Source organism: Lepidochelys kempii, chromosome 1 (genome assembly GCF_965140265.1).
Source record: "Lepidochelys kempii isolate rLepKem1 chromosome 1, rLepKem1.hap2, whole genome shotgun sequence".
Taxonomy (NCBI): Eukaryota; Metazoa; Chordata; order Testudines; family Cheloniidae; genus Lepidochelys; species Lepidochelys kempii.
This window is the reverse complement of record NC_133256.1, coordinates 325,371,546-325,387,171: the sequence shown is the minus strand read 5'-3', so window position 1 is coordinate 325,387,171 and position 15,626 is coordinate 325,371,546. Positions and strand designations below refer to the sequence as shown.

The 15,626-nt window shown below is 44.8% G+C and overlaps 1 protein-coding gene across 4 annotated transcripts in view; it reads left to right on the top strand.

Annotated features, from left to right (window-relative positions):
* KMT2E (lysine methyltransferase 2E (inactive)) overlaps positions 1-15,626 on the top strand; it is a 118,655-nt gene that overhangs the window by 36,219 nt on the left and 66,810 nt on the right. For 3 of the 4 annotated variants that reach the window (XM_073328501.1, XM_073328498.1, XM_073328502.1), the window contains exons 5-6: positions 2,866-2,946; positions 6,909-6,967. In XM_073328501.1, the coding sequence (XP_073184602.1) occupies positions 2,866-2,946; positions 6,909-6,967 (140 nt within the window). The remainder of the gene's footprint in view (positions 1-2,865; positions 2,947-6,908; positions 6,968-15,626) is intronic. The other variant, XM_073328500.1, reaches the window with a different exon arrangement.

Sequence of the window (15,626 nt, the reverse complement as noted above, 5' to 3'; positions counted from 1 at the left end):
CGTTACTGAGGGGCAGGTACAGAGAGGAAGCTCTTTCTCATATCGACACTGTACTGTGCTTGCTTGACCATCTGGTTCTTATCCTAAACACTGGGAAGTCAGCTTTGGTTCCCCCTCAGAAAATTGAGTTCACTGGGCCCTAATAGACTTAACAAGTTCAAGAGCTTTTCTGCTGACTGACTGTTTTCAGGTGATTTACCACATTTTGCCGCAGACTGCAGTCTCAGCCTTCCATGACAGTTCGGATGTGCCTGGGGCTCCTGGGCCACATGTCCACTTGCACACAGGTGGTCCAGTTTGCAAGGTTGCACCTCTGCCCCCTGCAAATGTGGCTCAGGATGGTTTATCATCCAACTCTTCACCCCTTGGACAGATTCGTCTGCCTTCCCAACTGTTCATGGGCTCCTTGCAGTGGTGGACATGGTCTAGAGAACATTTGCCAGTGTGTTCCCTTCATCTTGCCTTTGCCAACTAGGTCTGCTGTTGCCGATGCCTCCCTAATGGGTTGGGGAGCACACCTGGGGTCACTGAAAGTTAAGTCTGTGGTCAGAGCAGAAGTCCTCACTGCATATCAACATGGTGGAGCTTCGGGTCATCTACAATTTATGCAGTGCTTTTCTGGACTGTTTCAGGGTCTCAGTGGTTCACATACTTTCTGATAATATCACTGCAATGTATTATGTGAACAAGCCAGGGGGGAAGCACGCTCCAGGATGCTCTGCCAAGAGGCATTCAGGTTGTGGCAGTTTTGCATTGAGGAGAGCATTACGCTGATAGCCAACTGCTTGCCTGGATTCCAGAGTCCTCTCACAGACCGTCTCAGCATGAATTTCTTCCTGAGTCACAAATGGTCTGAAGACAAGTGTCTTCTGGGTCATCTTTGCAAATTGAGGCATACTGATGATCATCTTGTTTGCTATGAGGGACAACAGGAAATGTCACCTGGTCTGCTCTCAAGGGGGGCCTTAGACTGGGCTCCTGTCCAACTCTTTCTGTCTCAGCTGGCACTTGGCTCTCTTGTACTCTTTTCCCCAATCCCAGTCATCCCACTGGTCAGTCTCAAGATGAAGGCAGATCAGGCCAAGCTCATTCTCATTTCCCCAGTGTGTCTGAGGCAGTGCTGGTTCTCTGACATTTGCTGTCAGTTCAACCTCCTGTGCCCTTTACTGTCCATCCCAAACTGCTCACACAGAATCATGGTCACACATTGCATCCCGTTCTCAGCTCCCTGCATCTCATGGTGTCGGTACTTTGTGGCTAAATGAGGAGAAAAGAGCAGTGTTTGGTGGCTGTTTAGCAGATCCTACTCAAAAGTAGAAAGATCTCTATCAGAATGGCCTTGTCAGTGAAATGGAAGCTGTTTTTGGTGTGGTCATTGGCCCATGGAATTCAGCCAACACTGGCTTCTGTCCAGGACATCTTGGAGTACCTGCTATGCTTTCAGGTTGTCGGGGCTTGTGTTTAACTCATTGAAAGCGCATCTAGCAGCGATACTGTTTCATTCCCCTCTTCAGGGAAGATTGGTAGTCTTCAATAACATGGTAGCAAGATTCTTAAAAGGACTACTTTTGTCTCCATTCTCCAGTCTGAGAGCTTGTTCTTCTGTGGAAGTTAGTGTGGTACTAATGGCTTTAATAGGACCTACTTTCAAGCCTGTGGAATCTTGTCCGTTTCTGCTTTTGTGGCTGAAAACTGCATTCCTAGCAATAATATCCAGCAGAATATATATAATATATATATAATAGCAATAATATCCAGAATATATATAATAGCAATAATATCCAGCAGAAGATTATGTGAGTTGCAGACTCTAATGGCAGGGCCTCCTTATCCACAGTTCTCTATGGGCAAAGTGACTTTAGACAAAAATTTTGGACGTGGTTGTGAAGTGGTTTCTCAGTTTTATTTTAACCAGGCTGTGTATTTACCCATATTCTCTCATAAGTGACATTCATCTCCGGAGCAACAGCGTCTCCATACATTAGATGATAGGCGATGTCTGGCCTTCTTTCTGGACAGGACTAAACCATTTCGTGCTTTGCCTTGCCTCGCCTCTTTATATCATATGCAGATTGTATGAAGGATCAAGCAGTCCTTTCACAGACTGTCTCAAAATGAATAACATCCTGTATCAAAACTGTATATGAAATAGCTTCAGCTATGCCTCCTCAGCAGGTGCGAGCTCATTCTATGAGAGCTAAAACAACATCAGTAGTGTTCCTCAGTGACATCTTAATACTGGACATTTTCAGGGCTGCTAAATGGTTATCCATCCATCCATACATTTATGAACCATTATTCCTTTACTGCATCTTTCAAGGCGGATGCAAGTTTTGGTAGGGCAGTCCTGCAATCCTTCTTTAGGAAGACTTGGAGCCCTCCTTCCCAGGGTGGGTACTGCTTGTGAGTCACCTAAGTGGAATACATGGCTGCATCTGTTCAAAGAAGAAACAGTCACTTCCTGTAACTGTGGTTCTTTGAGATGTGATGTAGACATGTATTCCATGACTCACTCTCCGTCTGCATTGTAGTTTAGTTTTTGGGCATTCTGTGTGAAGGAACCTGGCAGGAGGGCAACTGGGGCAGCGCCGCCTCATATAGCCAGGGGAGAGGCTGTGGACACAAGGCATGAGTGTCGACCCTCTATGGATATGGCTAGGCAAAATTCTCCAGCTCCAATGGGCTGGTTGCGCACACACCTAAGTGGAATACATGTCTGCATCACATCTTGAAGAATCACTGTTACATTAAGTAACCGTTTCTTTTGACCAAACATGTCCAGTGTGCCTTGGTCACTAAAGATGTGTCAGTCTTAAATGCATTAATTTCAGAGGACTATACATGTGGAATCTTTATTTTTTTCAGTGTTTGGCAGCACATTGACTGCATGGGGATCGACAGGCAGCATATTCCTGATATATATCTGTGTGAACGTTGTCAACCTAGGTGAGTAGCAAATGGCTAATAATGGTGTGTGCGTACAATTTTAAACTCTTAACTAAAATATTTAGAGACTATAACATGAATAAAAGTTGCCTTTTAAATATGTTAATTTTATTGAAAGTGAGTTGATCACAAAGTAGCAAGCAGGTTTCTATGTTATAAAGAAGCATACCACATGTGTTAACAATTAAAATTCTTGAAGTATTAAGCAGAAAACTTGAAAGAGAATTGCGTCTGTTGCTAGGTCATCTGGAAGTAAAACAACTAATTAGACACCTCATCCATTGTTATTTCTTTGGCTCAGTCTTCACTACAGAGAATGGAGTAGGAAAATACCTTCTCTTTTCAGGTAATAAAGATCAGAAATTGTCAAACTGAAGTTTTAAGAGGAGATGCTGGAAAAGCTGATAAATCAAGGGGCAACAAGTCACTAGGACTAGATGGCATAAACCTAACAATGGGTAACAAATATGAAATTGTATTAGTTAGTTGGAAGATAGCGAATGTTAGAACTACCATTACTGAGGGTGATCCAGGAGTATAGCAGGAGCCTACCTGCTACGATTCTGGATCTGTTAGCTGTTGTGGTTCTCCCACCACGGTTTGGCTGCTAAGGTGATTTAGCCCTCCAGTCAAGTCATGAGCCCTTTCTAGGTATCGAGTGCAAACAACAGAAAGTATCAGAGGGGTAGCTGTGTTAGTCTGAATCTGTAAAAGCGGCAAAGGAGTCCTGTGGCACCTTATAGACTAAGACGTATTGGAGCATAAGCTTTTGTGGGTGAATACCCTCTTCTTCGGATGCATGTAGTGGAAATTTCCAGAGGCAGGTATAAATACACAAGCAAGAGTCAGGCTAGGGATAAGGAGGTTAGTTCAATCAGGGAGGATTAGGCCCTCTTCTAGCAGTTGAGGTGTGAACACCAAGGAAGGAGAAACAGCTTTTGTAGTTGGCTAGCCATGCACAGTCTTTGTTTAATCCTGAGCTGATGGTGTCAAATTTGCAAATGAACTGAAGCTCAGCAGTTTCTCTTTGCCCCTCTGCTATGTACATCGCCCAAACTGGACAGTCCCAACATAAAAGGATAAATGGACACAAATCAGATATTAGGAGTGGCAATGTACAAAAACCTATAGGAGAACACTTCAATCTCCCTGGACACACAATAGCAGATTTAAAGGTAGCCATCCTGCTTCAAAAAAACTTCATGACCAGACTTCAAAGAGAAACTGCTGAGCTTCAGTTCATTTGCAAATTTGACACCATCAGCTCAGGATTAAACAAAGACTGTGAATGGCTCGCCAACTACAAAAGCAGTTTCTCTTTCCTTGGTGTTCACACCTCAACTGCCAGAAGAAGGCCTCATCCTCCCTGATTGAACTAACCTCCTTATCCCTAACCTGATTCTTGCTTGCGTATTTATACCTGCCTCTGGAAATTTCCACTACATGCATCCAACGAAGTGGGTATTCACCCACGAAAGCTTATGCTCCAATACCTCTGTTAGTCTGTAAGGTGCCACAGGACTCTTTGCCAACAACAGAAAGTGTCCTTTACCCCCATCTTAAGCTGAGCAGTATGGCAAGTATTCATGGCACAGGTACAGCTGACCAACCTTCTTTAAGGGCCAGCTCACCCTGTGACATGGGAATTAAAGAACAATGAGTCCTATTTCAGTTCAAGTATGTTGGTTGAGGGAATAATGAAAGAAATGTGCTATGATACGTACAAACCTGCACAGCTTTTGTAAAAAGTAAATCATGTCACCCCAAAATGGTGGATAAGAGGAGGAGATATGATAAATCTAATTTATTTGGACTTGCAAAAGGTTTTTCAAAGTCCTCACAAAAGGCTTTGAAGGGAGTGGGGGAAGAAATCAGGCTTTTTTTCTTCTTGCTATATGAAATAGTTCTGAGGCTTTTTCATTTTTTAAAGGAGGGGACAGGGTTTGTGCCTGTATGTGGGATATGGGTTTTTGTTGTGTTTTTAATTTTTTTTATTACATTGGTAATTCAGTTCCTTTCCAGGCTGGAAGGGCTAGATTCACAAGGGGAATTTAGGTGTTGCAATGGTTAGCATTAGAGCACTTAACTTTTTGGTGACCTGCTGTCCAGTTGAATTTACAAACCCAAGTTACACACCCATATTCCTTATATAATGCCTAGGGAGAGTTAGGTGCCTAAGAAGGGGATTCACAAAAGCCATTATGCTGAGCGGAGAGCTGCCTAAGTTAGCAGTAGGAAATGCAGAGGAGAGGGTTAAGTAGGGACTTGAACCAGGTCTCTCACTTCCAGATGAGTGCCCTAACCTCTGGGTTATGGGTTATTCTGGGCTGGGGATCTCAGTCTCTCCTGTTGGAACTGTTCCACTGTGAATAAATAATTTAAATATTAATTGGGCCAGAGAGAAAATGAGTGACTCTATAGCTCAGTGGTTAGGGCCCTCATGTGGGAGTTGGGAAACCCAGGTTCCAGTCCCCTTTCTCCAGTGAGTGTTCAAGTATTTTCTATAAAGAGGAACAACTTCAGCAGGCATATTGAGAGCTTCACCACAGAATACCCCTTAGCCAAGTGGTTAGGGCAGTCAACTAGGAGGTGGGAGACTTGGGTTCAAATCCCTGCTCCACATCAGGTAGAGTAGGGATTTGAACCTGGGTTTCATATATCCTGGGTGAATACTGTAACCACTGGGCTGTTGCAGGGCACCAGCACCATTTCTGTCTTGTGTTTGGGTTGGGCTTGCTCTGAGTTTGCCTTGCGGATTGGGCCGTTAAGGTAAGATAGGCAAGGGAACACCAAGTTTGTGAATACTACTAGAGCATAGGCATGAATTAAGCATTGAGCTGCTGAGTGGTGCCAGGACTTAGGCTGCTTTGTGCAGGCCCAGCTGCTGAAGTTTAAGCATCTTGAGGACTTTATTGGTGGTAACGTATCCACCTAGGAATTTAAGCTCCTACAGGGTTAGGTAGCAGCTGAGCAGTGGTTTTGTGAATGCCATTGGCATCTAAATGTTGGATGTAGGTACCCAAGTCCTTTGTGAATGTAGCCTGAAGTGTCCATGGTAACTGGAGAACTAGGGAGCTGTATCACAAAAGTCAAGGTGATAAAAACAGAACAATTGAGATTGGGAGGAAATTTTTGAGACAGCCAAAACTGTTTTGTTAACACCTATTCAACTTTCATGACTGACTAAACTTATGAATAAAGTATGTCTTAAAAACTCAACACCTCCACCCCATCAGATAAATGGTAGAGCTTATAATGAACATACAGTTAGACCCGGTGGTTCTTCAGCAAAACCATGGAAAACCAGATTTGGCATTTCTGAAATGTTTAAGAATTTTTGCTTCCTTTTTATCTTGAACTCTTTTGACCCCCTTTACATCCTAATTTCTTCAAGTTTCTTTTGAGGGATCTTGTCAAAAGCCTTTTGAAAGACTAAATAAATTATGTCAAGTGGTTCTGCTTTCTCCACTATTTTACTGACATGTTCAAAGAATTCTGGTTAGTGAGACATGATTTTCCATTGCCAGAACTGCTGATTGAACCCAATCACATCATGATCTTTCAGGTGTTTTAGTTATTCCATTTTTAATAGTTGTTTTGACCAATTTCCCATTTAAAGATGCAAGGCTTATTGGTCTGTAATTCCATGGATCAACTTAGAACCTCTTTTAAATATGGATACAACATTTGCTACCTTCTCAAGTGAGTTAGATGAGAGTGGCACTTTTGGATACTATTATGCACAGATCGTATTGTTGCATAATGGAACAGTGAACCAACTTCATTTTTATGCATTACAAGCATCCACCTACTGACCATTGCAGAATAAATAATAAGTGTGTATACTGGTTACTGTAATTGTCTAAGTGTCTAAGGTTTGGCTGCATTTCATACCTAGGTTCAACCACTTAGAAATGTTCTGATGTGTTGACTAAACTGTTCTGAAAATTTTTTTTATGCAGAAGTTTAGATAAAGAAAGAGCAGTGCTGCTGCAGCGAAGAAAAAGGGAAAATATGTCAGGTGGGTAATACGAAAATTTAATAAACTTATTAAAATATGTCATATATACTGAATGTTTCAATGAACAGTAAAGACCCTGAGAATATTTTTATAGTTCTCCAATTTGCAGCCTTGCAGGTGCTTTGAAACTAACATTCTTGCATATAAAATCTGGAATCGAATGAAATATTTTAACCGTATTTTATCTTATCAAACAAAGCACATCTTGATTTTATATATGTACTAGTCAGTTATGAAACTCTGTAAGAAACGAGTTTCTTCTTTGAGGGATGGTCTGCATGCACACCATCCGCCTGAGTTCGGAGATTTTTAGTAAGCGGTGTCCTCTGGCCTGCATGTGCACAGCTGTTCTCCTTGTGCTCCAAACTGAGAGTATAAGAGGCAGTGTGGACTGACACCTCTCCAATTCCTTTTTACTAGTGCATGGTCTCATTCAATCTTCTGTGTCCACAGCTTCGCCTATTGTTGCTTCTAATTAGTATTTTAGAATTTCACTCTTAGATTTATAACTTTTAGTACTTAGGAAAGTGTAGCTTTAGTTCTCTCCCCACCATGGGGAAGTTCTCCCCTGAGGGCAAGGACTATGCCTACAGTCCCAGGGTTTAAGAATTGAATTTCTTGCCCCTGCTCCTTTCCAGCAAGTGACAAACACTAACACTGCCTTTAGTGCCTTGGTAATGCTCACTTCTCCACTGAGTGCAGCATCTGCTGCTACTCCCCTCCCTGACTGTGTGAGGGTTGAGAGCTCAGACTCAGTGGGGAAAAAAACAGCCAATGGAAAAAGCCATTAGACCCCAGTTGGATCACGACATCGGCCTCAGTCAAGAGGTAGCACCCCTGTGAGTGTGACCTCAGGAGCTGAGGCTGCAACTTCCAAGCTTAAAGAGTCCAAGGCTTCTCATGACAGTAAGTGACACTCACAAGCACAGAGACAGATCCTACTCTAAATCTGTCCTGAAGAGAAAAGATCCCTTTCCAACCCTTCCCAAGTCAGACAAGTCCTCACACATGGTCCTAAGGACTTAAGTCTTCGTAAACCTCCCCAGCAGGAAAATGCAACGTGCAGGAGTAAGGACCCATCGGTTCCAATCTTTGATCAAGTGTATAAACCAGAAAAAAGACCTCCACTGACATTATCTTTAACATCCAGATGAGACTGTGCTGGTACCAACAAGGTCCCAGAGGGATTTGACATCTGCTGCAACCAGGGAAGTGTCTGATCTGACTGCTGTTACCACCAGATCACTGTACATCACAGGGTGGTCTGAGACGTACATCTTCCCAAGGGATGTTTTTGCTCTCCTGTACCTTCAATCCCCTCTTCTTTCGGGTCCATTCTTATTTAGAGACATTATACCAGAGCAGCAGTTCTCAACCCGTGGGCCGCATGCAGCCCAATTGGAACACAGCTGCGGCCCAGCTCAGCTGTGTGCTAAAGGCTGGCCCACAAAGTGAGGTCCGGGTTCTTGGCTGCCCAGCACGAGGGGGGTCTAGGCTGCCCGGCCAACCCCATAAGGTCCGGGGTTGGGGCAGCTGGTGGGCCCTGCAAGCTCTGGGGGGCCGCTGCCCTGCCACCTGGCCCCTGGGACCCAGGTAACACACTGTGGGCCGCATAGTCGGCCCACAATTATAAATAAGTTGAGAACCACTGCACCAGAGTAAGATAGTCTTCCATCTGCAGAACTGAGTACCCATACATTGGTACTAATGGTTCCACTGGTCATTTGAGAACCAACCTTCTCATTGGATGAGTTGGAGGCCCCAGATGAGCCTCTATTCCTGCATGAGGAGCAAGCCTGGATGGAAGCTCCAGGAGATTGGGATTCTGTTGTCCACCCAGGTATGACTTTCCAAGGGACCGATGGTTCCCAATGCAATGCCCCAACTAGTTGACCTCTTCTACTGGCATTAGTGGGATCCTTAATCTAGACACCACAGATTCATGCATGAACCTCTTCTGCCCTCTCCTAGCTGACACCAACAGGTTCTGTTGAGTATGAGGAGGAGGAAGTGGAGCCACATCTGTCAGCTATTTTATCATCTTCTCCCAATCAGGCGGTCACCCCATCTTTGCTATCTCTGCCTGATGATCACAGGCAGTATCAGGAGCTCTTACTTTGAGTGGTGCCTGAGTTCTGGATCCAGCTTGAAGAGATTCAAGAGTCTCAACATAAACCGTTGGACATATTAGAACCCTTGTGTTCCTGGTCAATGAGGCCATTATAGACCCAGACAGAGTAGCGTGGCACACTTTTTCACCGCCTATGGTCCCACCTCAAAGATGGCTGAGAAGCACTATTTCGTTTTACCTACAGGTGTTTTTGATCTGACATCCCAGCACCAAACTCTCTGGTGGTACAAGCAGCCACTGACAGGTCCAGGCTGCAACAGCCCCAACATATAACACCTTTGAACAAAGGTGCCTCAACCTCGTATGGAGAAAAGCTTTCTCCTACACAAGTCTTCAATTCAGAATTGCTAATTACGAGGGCCTCTTAGGAAAATATAATTTCATCAATTATGTGAAGTTCTTAGAATTCAAAGACAGAGTCTGTTAGGATAGAATCCAATTCCAGAACTTAATTGATTAGGGTAAATCTCTAGCCAAAACATCTCTTCAGGCTGTAGATGCTGCTGATACTGCTTCCAGAGCGATGGCTATTGTGGCTATGAGGAGACGATCCTGATTTGCAGTCCACAAATTTTCCTGGAGCGGTACAAAGTACCATTGAAGACCTGTCCTCTGATTCAGTTAACTATTTTAATGAAAAGACTGATCAGTTTCTTCATTCTCTTAAAGGCTTGAAAACCTTTATCTTTGAGTATCTATACATCTGCCCCAAAGAGAGAGCATCACAAACAGAAGTACAGAAAAAGACTACCCATCAACTGTTTTGTCATCAGTGCCACCGTGAAAATGACAGAGGGTACAGAGACTGAGGTATGTAGTTTCCTCAACATCGGTTGATACACTGCACCCCAAGCCACAGCCGAAGGTTTTCTTTTGACAGGATTTTTGAGATCCGCGTTCCTGAATTGATGCCTTACTCTTCTACCTCCCAGATTTTTGGTGACCACATTTCCTGCTTTGCCTGCAATTGAGGGGCAATAACAGACAAGTGAGTGCTGAAAATTATTTACTCTGGCTATTTGATCGAGTTTTTTTTTTTTTACCTCTTACCACAAACCCCCTTCCCAGCCCCTTTTCACGGACTAATCTCATAAGGAAATCCTACATCAAGAGGTGCACCTCTTGCCACTTCAGCATCAGAGGAGGGGATTTTTCTCCCATATTTCCTAGTCCCCAGAAAGAACGGAGGATGGAGACTGATTCTTGACCTATGCCAATTAAATGTATTTAATCAAAAAATTAAAATTCTGTATGGTCACACTGGACCATATGGACATGCACCTATCCTACGGAAGGTTCTTCAGGTTCTTCCTTACGCAAGATCATTACCAATTCAGAATCCTCCCATTTGAGCTAGATATGGTACCCAGGGTCTTTTACAGAAATCTTTTTCAGTGGTTGCAGCTTGAGTGAGAAGAAACAGCTTTTACTGTTTTTTCCATACCTTGATGACTGGCTCCTGATGGGCAGATCCATCAGGGAAGTCCAGTTGGTGACCATATTCCTACTCTGCCTATTGTCTTCCTTGGGAATCTGTGTCAGCCACAAAAAAATCCACTTTCACTCCCACAAGCACTAGAGATTTTGTAGGTGTGACCTTGGACTCAACTGCAGCAAGAGCCTATCTCCCGATGGAGAGATTCTACACCCCGATTGATTTGATAAAGCAGGTCACCCTCAGACTTCGGACTACAGTCAGGGTTTGCTTTTCCCTTTTAGGCCATATGGCCTCATGCATCTAGTTACACCATTTGCTAGGCTCCATCTCTGTTGCCTATAAGCCAGGCTTCAGTCTGTCTACTCATCAGACAAAGACAACATCAGTGCCAGAGTAACAGGTTACAATCAGTGTTACAGTCTCTCTTGCAAACCCAGAAAAGGTTCAGGTTGGAGTTCCTTCTCTCACACTGACACCCAAAGTGAGCATCATTACAGATGCTTCCCTCTTAGTTTGGGGAGCCCATATGGTTAATCACGAGGAACTTGGATCCCTCTGGAGGCCAGAATGCATCTCAATTTACTGGAATTAAGAACAGTGTATTCCGCATGCAATACATTCCTTCCACTCATCCAGTCCCAATATTTCCAGATAATGTTGGACAATATGACTACTGTCTTCTCGATAAACACAGAATGAGATCCCTTTCCCTGTGTGTAGAGACAGTCCACCTCTGGAATTGGTGTAACAGTAACCACATAACTCTCTCAGCAGCATGCCTTCCAAGTGCACAGAAATCCCTAGCAAACAGTCTCAGCAGGCATTTTTCCACAGACCACAAATGGGAGTTTTACAACTCTGTCCTGAACAAGATCTTCACCCATTGGGGAATGCTGCCTTGAGACCTCCTCACTTCACAGGCTAACTAGAAACTCCCCCTTGTACTGCTCCAGAGCAGCTCTGGGCTGAGGCTCAAAGGATGATGGATTCTGCTACCCTGGACAGGACATCTCAAATATGCCTTCCCTCTCATCTCGCTAATATCACAAGTCTTCCGAAAGATTTGTCACAACAAGGCTCAGTTCATCCTTATAGTGCCCAGCTGACCAAGAAAGTTCTGATTCTTGGATTGCCTCAGGATTTCAACCCATCCGCCTATCAACATCCAATCATTTCAGGATCTACTAATGCAATGCAATGCAATGCTACAACCAGGCATCCCAGATTAGGATCTCTACAATTCAAGGCCTGGTATTTGGATACCATGTCACAGCAATCAGCACCTTTCATCCAGCAGTTGAGGGACACACCTTCTTTACTAATCCAATGACAACCTGATTCCTGAAGAGACTTATTAGAACATTCCCACCAATGGTGAAACCAACACCACAATGGGATCTCAATCTGGTCCTTTCAGTTATCACCAGGCCTCCCTTCAAACTGTTAGCTGCCTGTTCTGTGTCCCATCTCCTGATGAAAGTTGCCTTCCTTGTTGCCATCACATCAGCCAGACGGGAGAATGAATTGGGAGTGCTCATGGCAGATCAGTCATATATCATTTTTCAAAAATTTTTGGAGTTTTTCACATGAATCAAACCATCCACTTAATAGTATTTTTGTTTGCAAAATCTCATGCTTCTGATGAGGAGAGAAGACTTCACTCCCTAAATGTCTGATGGGGCTGGTTTTCTAGCTACAAAGAATGAAAACAATTAGACACCTAGGCTATGTATTGCCCTGGCAGAATGATCAGTGGGTCAACCACTATTTGTGCAAAGACTCGCTAATTGGATCTTGTGCTGCATCATAATCTGTTACCAACTAGCATGTATGTTCGTCTCCCCTGCCCCTCCCAGAGAGGATGAGAGCCCATTTCGCCAGAGCAAAAGCAACCACTGTGGCATCTCTGCAAGACATACCCTTAATAGATAGCCTCCCTACATCTATCTGGAGTTCCATCCACAGCTTTACAAAACTTTATGCATTGGTCTAATCTTCTTCTACAGATACAGTTGTGGGGTGGCACCATTACAGATATGCATACCAAATGCATCCTCTCACCCTCCCTTCTTCCAATTGACTGCTACTTACTGATCTCCCACATGTGCAATACACATAGGGACCATCACTCAAGGAAGAAATGGAGGTTACTTACCTGTAACTGAAGGTTGTTCGAGATGTGTGGTCCCTATATGTATTCCGTTACCCATCCTATGTCGCCTCTGCTGTGGATCATGACAGGATTCATGATCAGAAAAGGAACTGGAGAGGCATCGGTTCCATGCTGTCGCTTATACCCTCCATTCAGAGCACAAGGAGAACAACTGTCTGTATGTGCACGACCATGTGAACAGTCATCTGAGATTTTTGCCCTAGCAGTATCCGTAGGGTCGGCAGTGGCGTCGTCTGGAGCGCCACGCTCATGCACTGCTGGTCCTATGCCCTCTCAGTTCCTTATTACCGCCCATCAGTTGGTCAGAGTGTCTTATCTTGCCTTGCAAGCGTGTTAGCAGTGTTAGCCCATTGACTGTCTTCTTTGTATATAGTTCTCAGATTGTTGAGTGTTTAGGTATTAGTTTAGTAGTTAGAGTCCTGGCTGGGACTTTGCCCTGGGATGGGGCATGTCCTGTTCCCTAGGCTTCAAACCGTATTCCTCATGCAACAGGCCAGTGCCTATTAGTGACACCCACAGCAGCTGTTTGAAGTGCTAGGGAGCATCCCATATAAAGGAGAAGTGCAGGATTTGTAAGAACTTTCGTCCCAGAATCCAGAAAGAGCAGGATATCCACCTGAAAGCCCTTCTCATGGAGGTGCACTTCATCTGGAGTCGGACCCTTCCCATTCGGACTCTGCACCCAGCACCTTGGCGTCAGTGCGGAGTGCTCTGCTGGCACTGGGTTCCTCCCGGCACCGTTGCCCTTTGCCAGCGCCCAAAAAGTGGCGAAAGGAAAGAAGCTCCCCGGCGCTGTCCAAGGAAGGGAAGGGGGCTCTGGACAGAGGACCTAGTTAAGGCCACATGCCCACTCTGGAGCTACAACAGGGTGCCACTACGTTTGGACCCCTAACCCTACCAGGGATTCGACTCCTGGGAGCGGCAGGGGACCCTAGTTCCTTCTGGGGCGTTCGATGCCCAAGGCTGCCCAGGTGGCTAAGGGACTGCCAGTGCTGCATTCGCCACACCCGCTGCAGGATGGGGTTAAGGCCATGTAACCCAAGCCAGCCATTTGGCCATCCCAAAGGGTGGTGGAGCACCACCGGTCCCCAGAACACTGACGTATTTCCCAGTCCCCGCAACCTCAGTCACCAGCCAAACAACCCAGGTCTCCGGCATCACGCTCACGATCTCCTTCTACGAGGCATGGGACAGTGGAATCGAGGCATCGGTCTCCGTATTCTGGTACTGACCAGGATCTCACCAGAGATCTCCCTGGTGCAGGTCCCTATTGCCTAGACGAGCTCTGAGGCATCGGTTCCCACCGGTGTGGGACCGCTCACCATCATGGCACCGGTCTCCATTGTCCCGGTACTGCTTTGTGGAAAGGCACCATTTCCCACTCCACCTTGGTTCCCGGAAGGGAACTGGTTTGCATTGGAACCGGAGTTCAGTCCTTTGCCAAGGAAGCATAAATCTCCAGCGGTGCTGGAGACTGGCAAGGCACTTGCGGTGGCTGCATGGCAGCAGGGCCAGTGGCCTGCTCAATGGCCTTGTTGGAGCCTTGGAGTGGATATGCCTGTGATGCTGTTACCGTACTCCCACCACTCCTCCCTGTTTGGACAAACCACCGCTGGCACCAGGCTCAGAGCCTGGTGCGGAATCTGACACGGGGGTAGCACAACAGGTGCCGACGCCTAGGGAGCCATCCCCAGAAGCATGGAGCAGTTGATCGCTAAGTTAGGTCAGACTTTTGCCTAGAGGCAAATCATTAGGTGTACATCAAGCCTCAAAGAGGGCATCAAACTTGTATGCATAACCATCAGACCCTTTTTTCACAACAATGTCTGCAGGAGCGCCATATCTGAGAGAGAAGTTCTTTGGATCACATTAGCTGATCATATTTTTGTTTTTACCTTTCATTTGTTTGATGGTCATGTTGTATTTGTTTTAGGACTGTTTTTTTTTTTTGATAGTGTAAAAATGTAGTTTTAATCTGGTGTTTTGTGAATTGGATAATTCAATATGTCTCAAAAGACTTCCTGCTTCTAAAAGGAGCAGTAAACTGAAAAGATGTTCTGTCTGGACACTTGTGAGTGTTACACTTGGTCTTTCTTGGTAAGTATCATGGTTTGTCTGGATGCGCTATCTAATCAAAGATGTCACTTCAGCTATCTGGTCTTGGAAGTAGAGTTTGAGAAATCACCTGGCTGTCCCTGAAAAAAGAATCAGTATTACCAATGGAGGAATCTTGTGTGAATTCTCCAGGTTTCATTCTTTGGGAGTCAAAATTTCCTTTAATGCACCATTCCAAAGAATCTTGAAAATGAAGCCAGGTTCCATAGTTGGGAACTGAATAGGTCAGAGCAGTCCTACATATGTTATAGATTCAAGAGCTGAGGGAGTGCTTCCATGAAGGAGAGCAGAGTTTCTGCTTGTGTTCAGGGTAGACACTAATATTAAGGTAGTTCCTTCCCGCAGCGTGATGGGTTTTGTCCTTTGATTTATCGATTACGTGGGCTCCACTATATGGAATTTAGCATTCACTTATTTCCAGGAGTGCCTTGGACTAACATTTACTATGTAACTGTCTAATTATTTGCCACTCATTGTAATTTTTGTTTGCAAAAAATGTGTGTTCTTTCTGTATGGTTTACTGATGCCAGTTTAGACAACAGTTCCAACAGGTGCAACTAGATTAAGAAAATTTCATTTACCTAATGTATAGGCAACTGTCAATCTATTGGATCAAGGTGTACACACAAAAGGTCTAGTCAGATGCCTGATGAATCCACTTATGGCTGACAAGCCCAGTTGGAGAGCGACACAGCTTGTTGCAAGTTTCACAGATCCATATGTTGTCTGGGTTGGCATTCAGGATTACAGCAAGCTTTCTTCTTTCTCCCTTTGCTTCCATCTTCTGGATCAAAGATGCTTC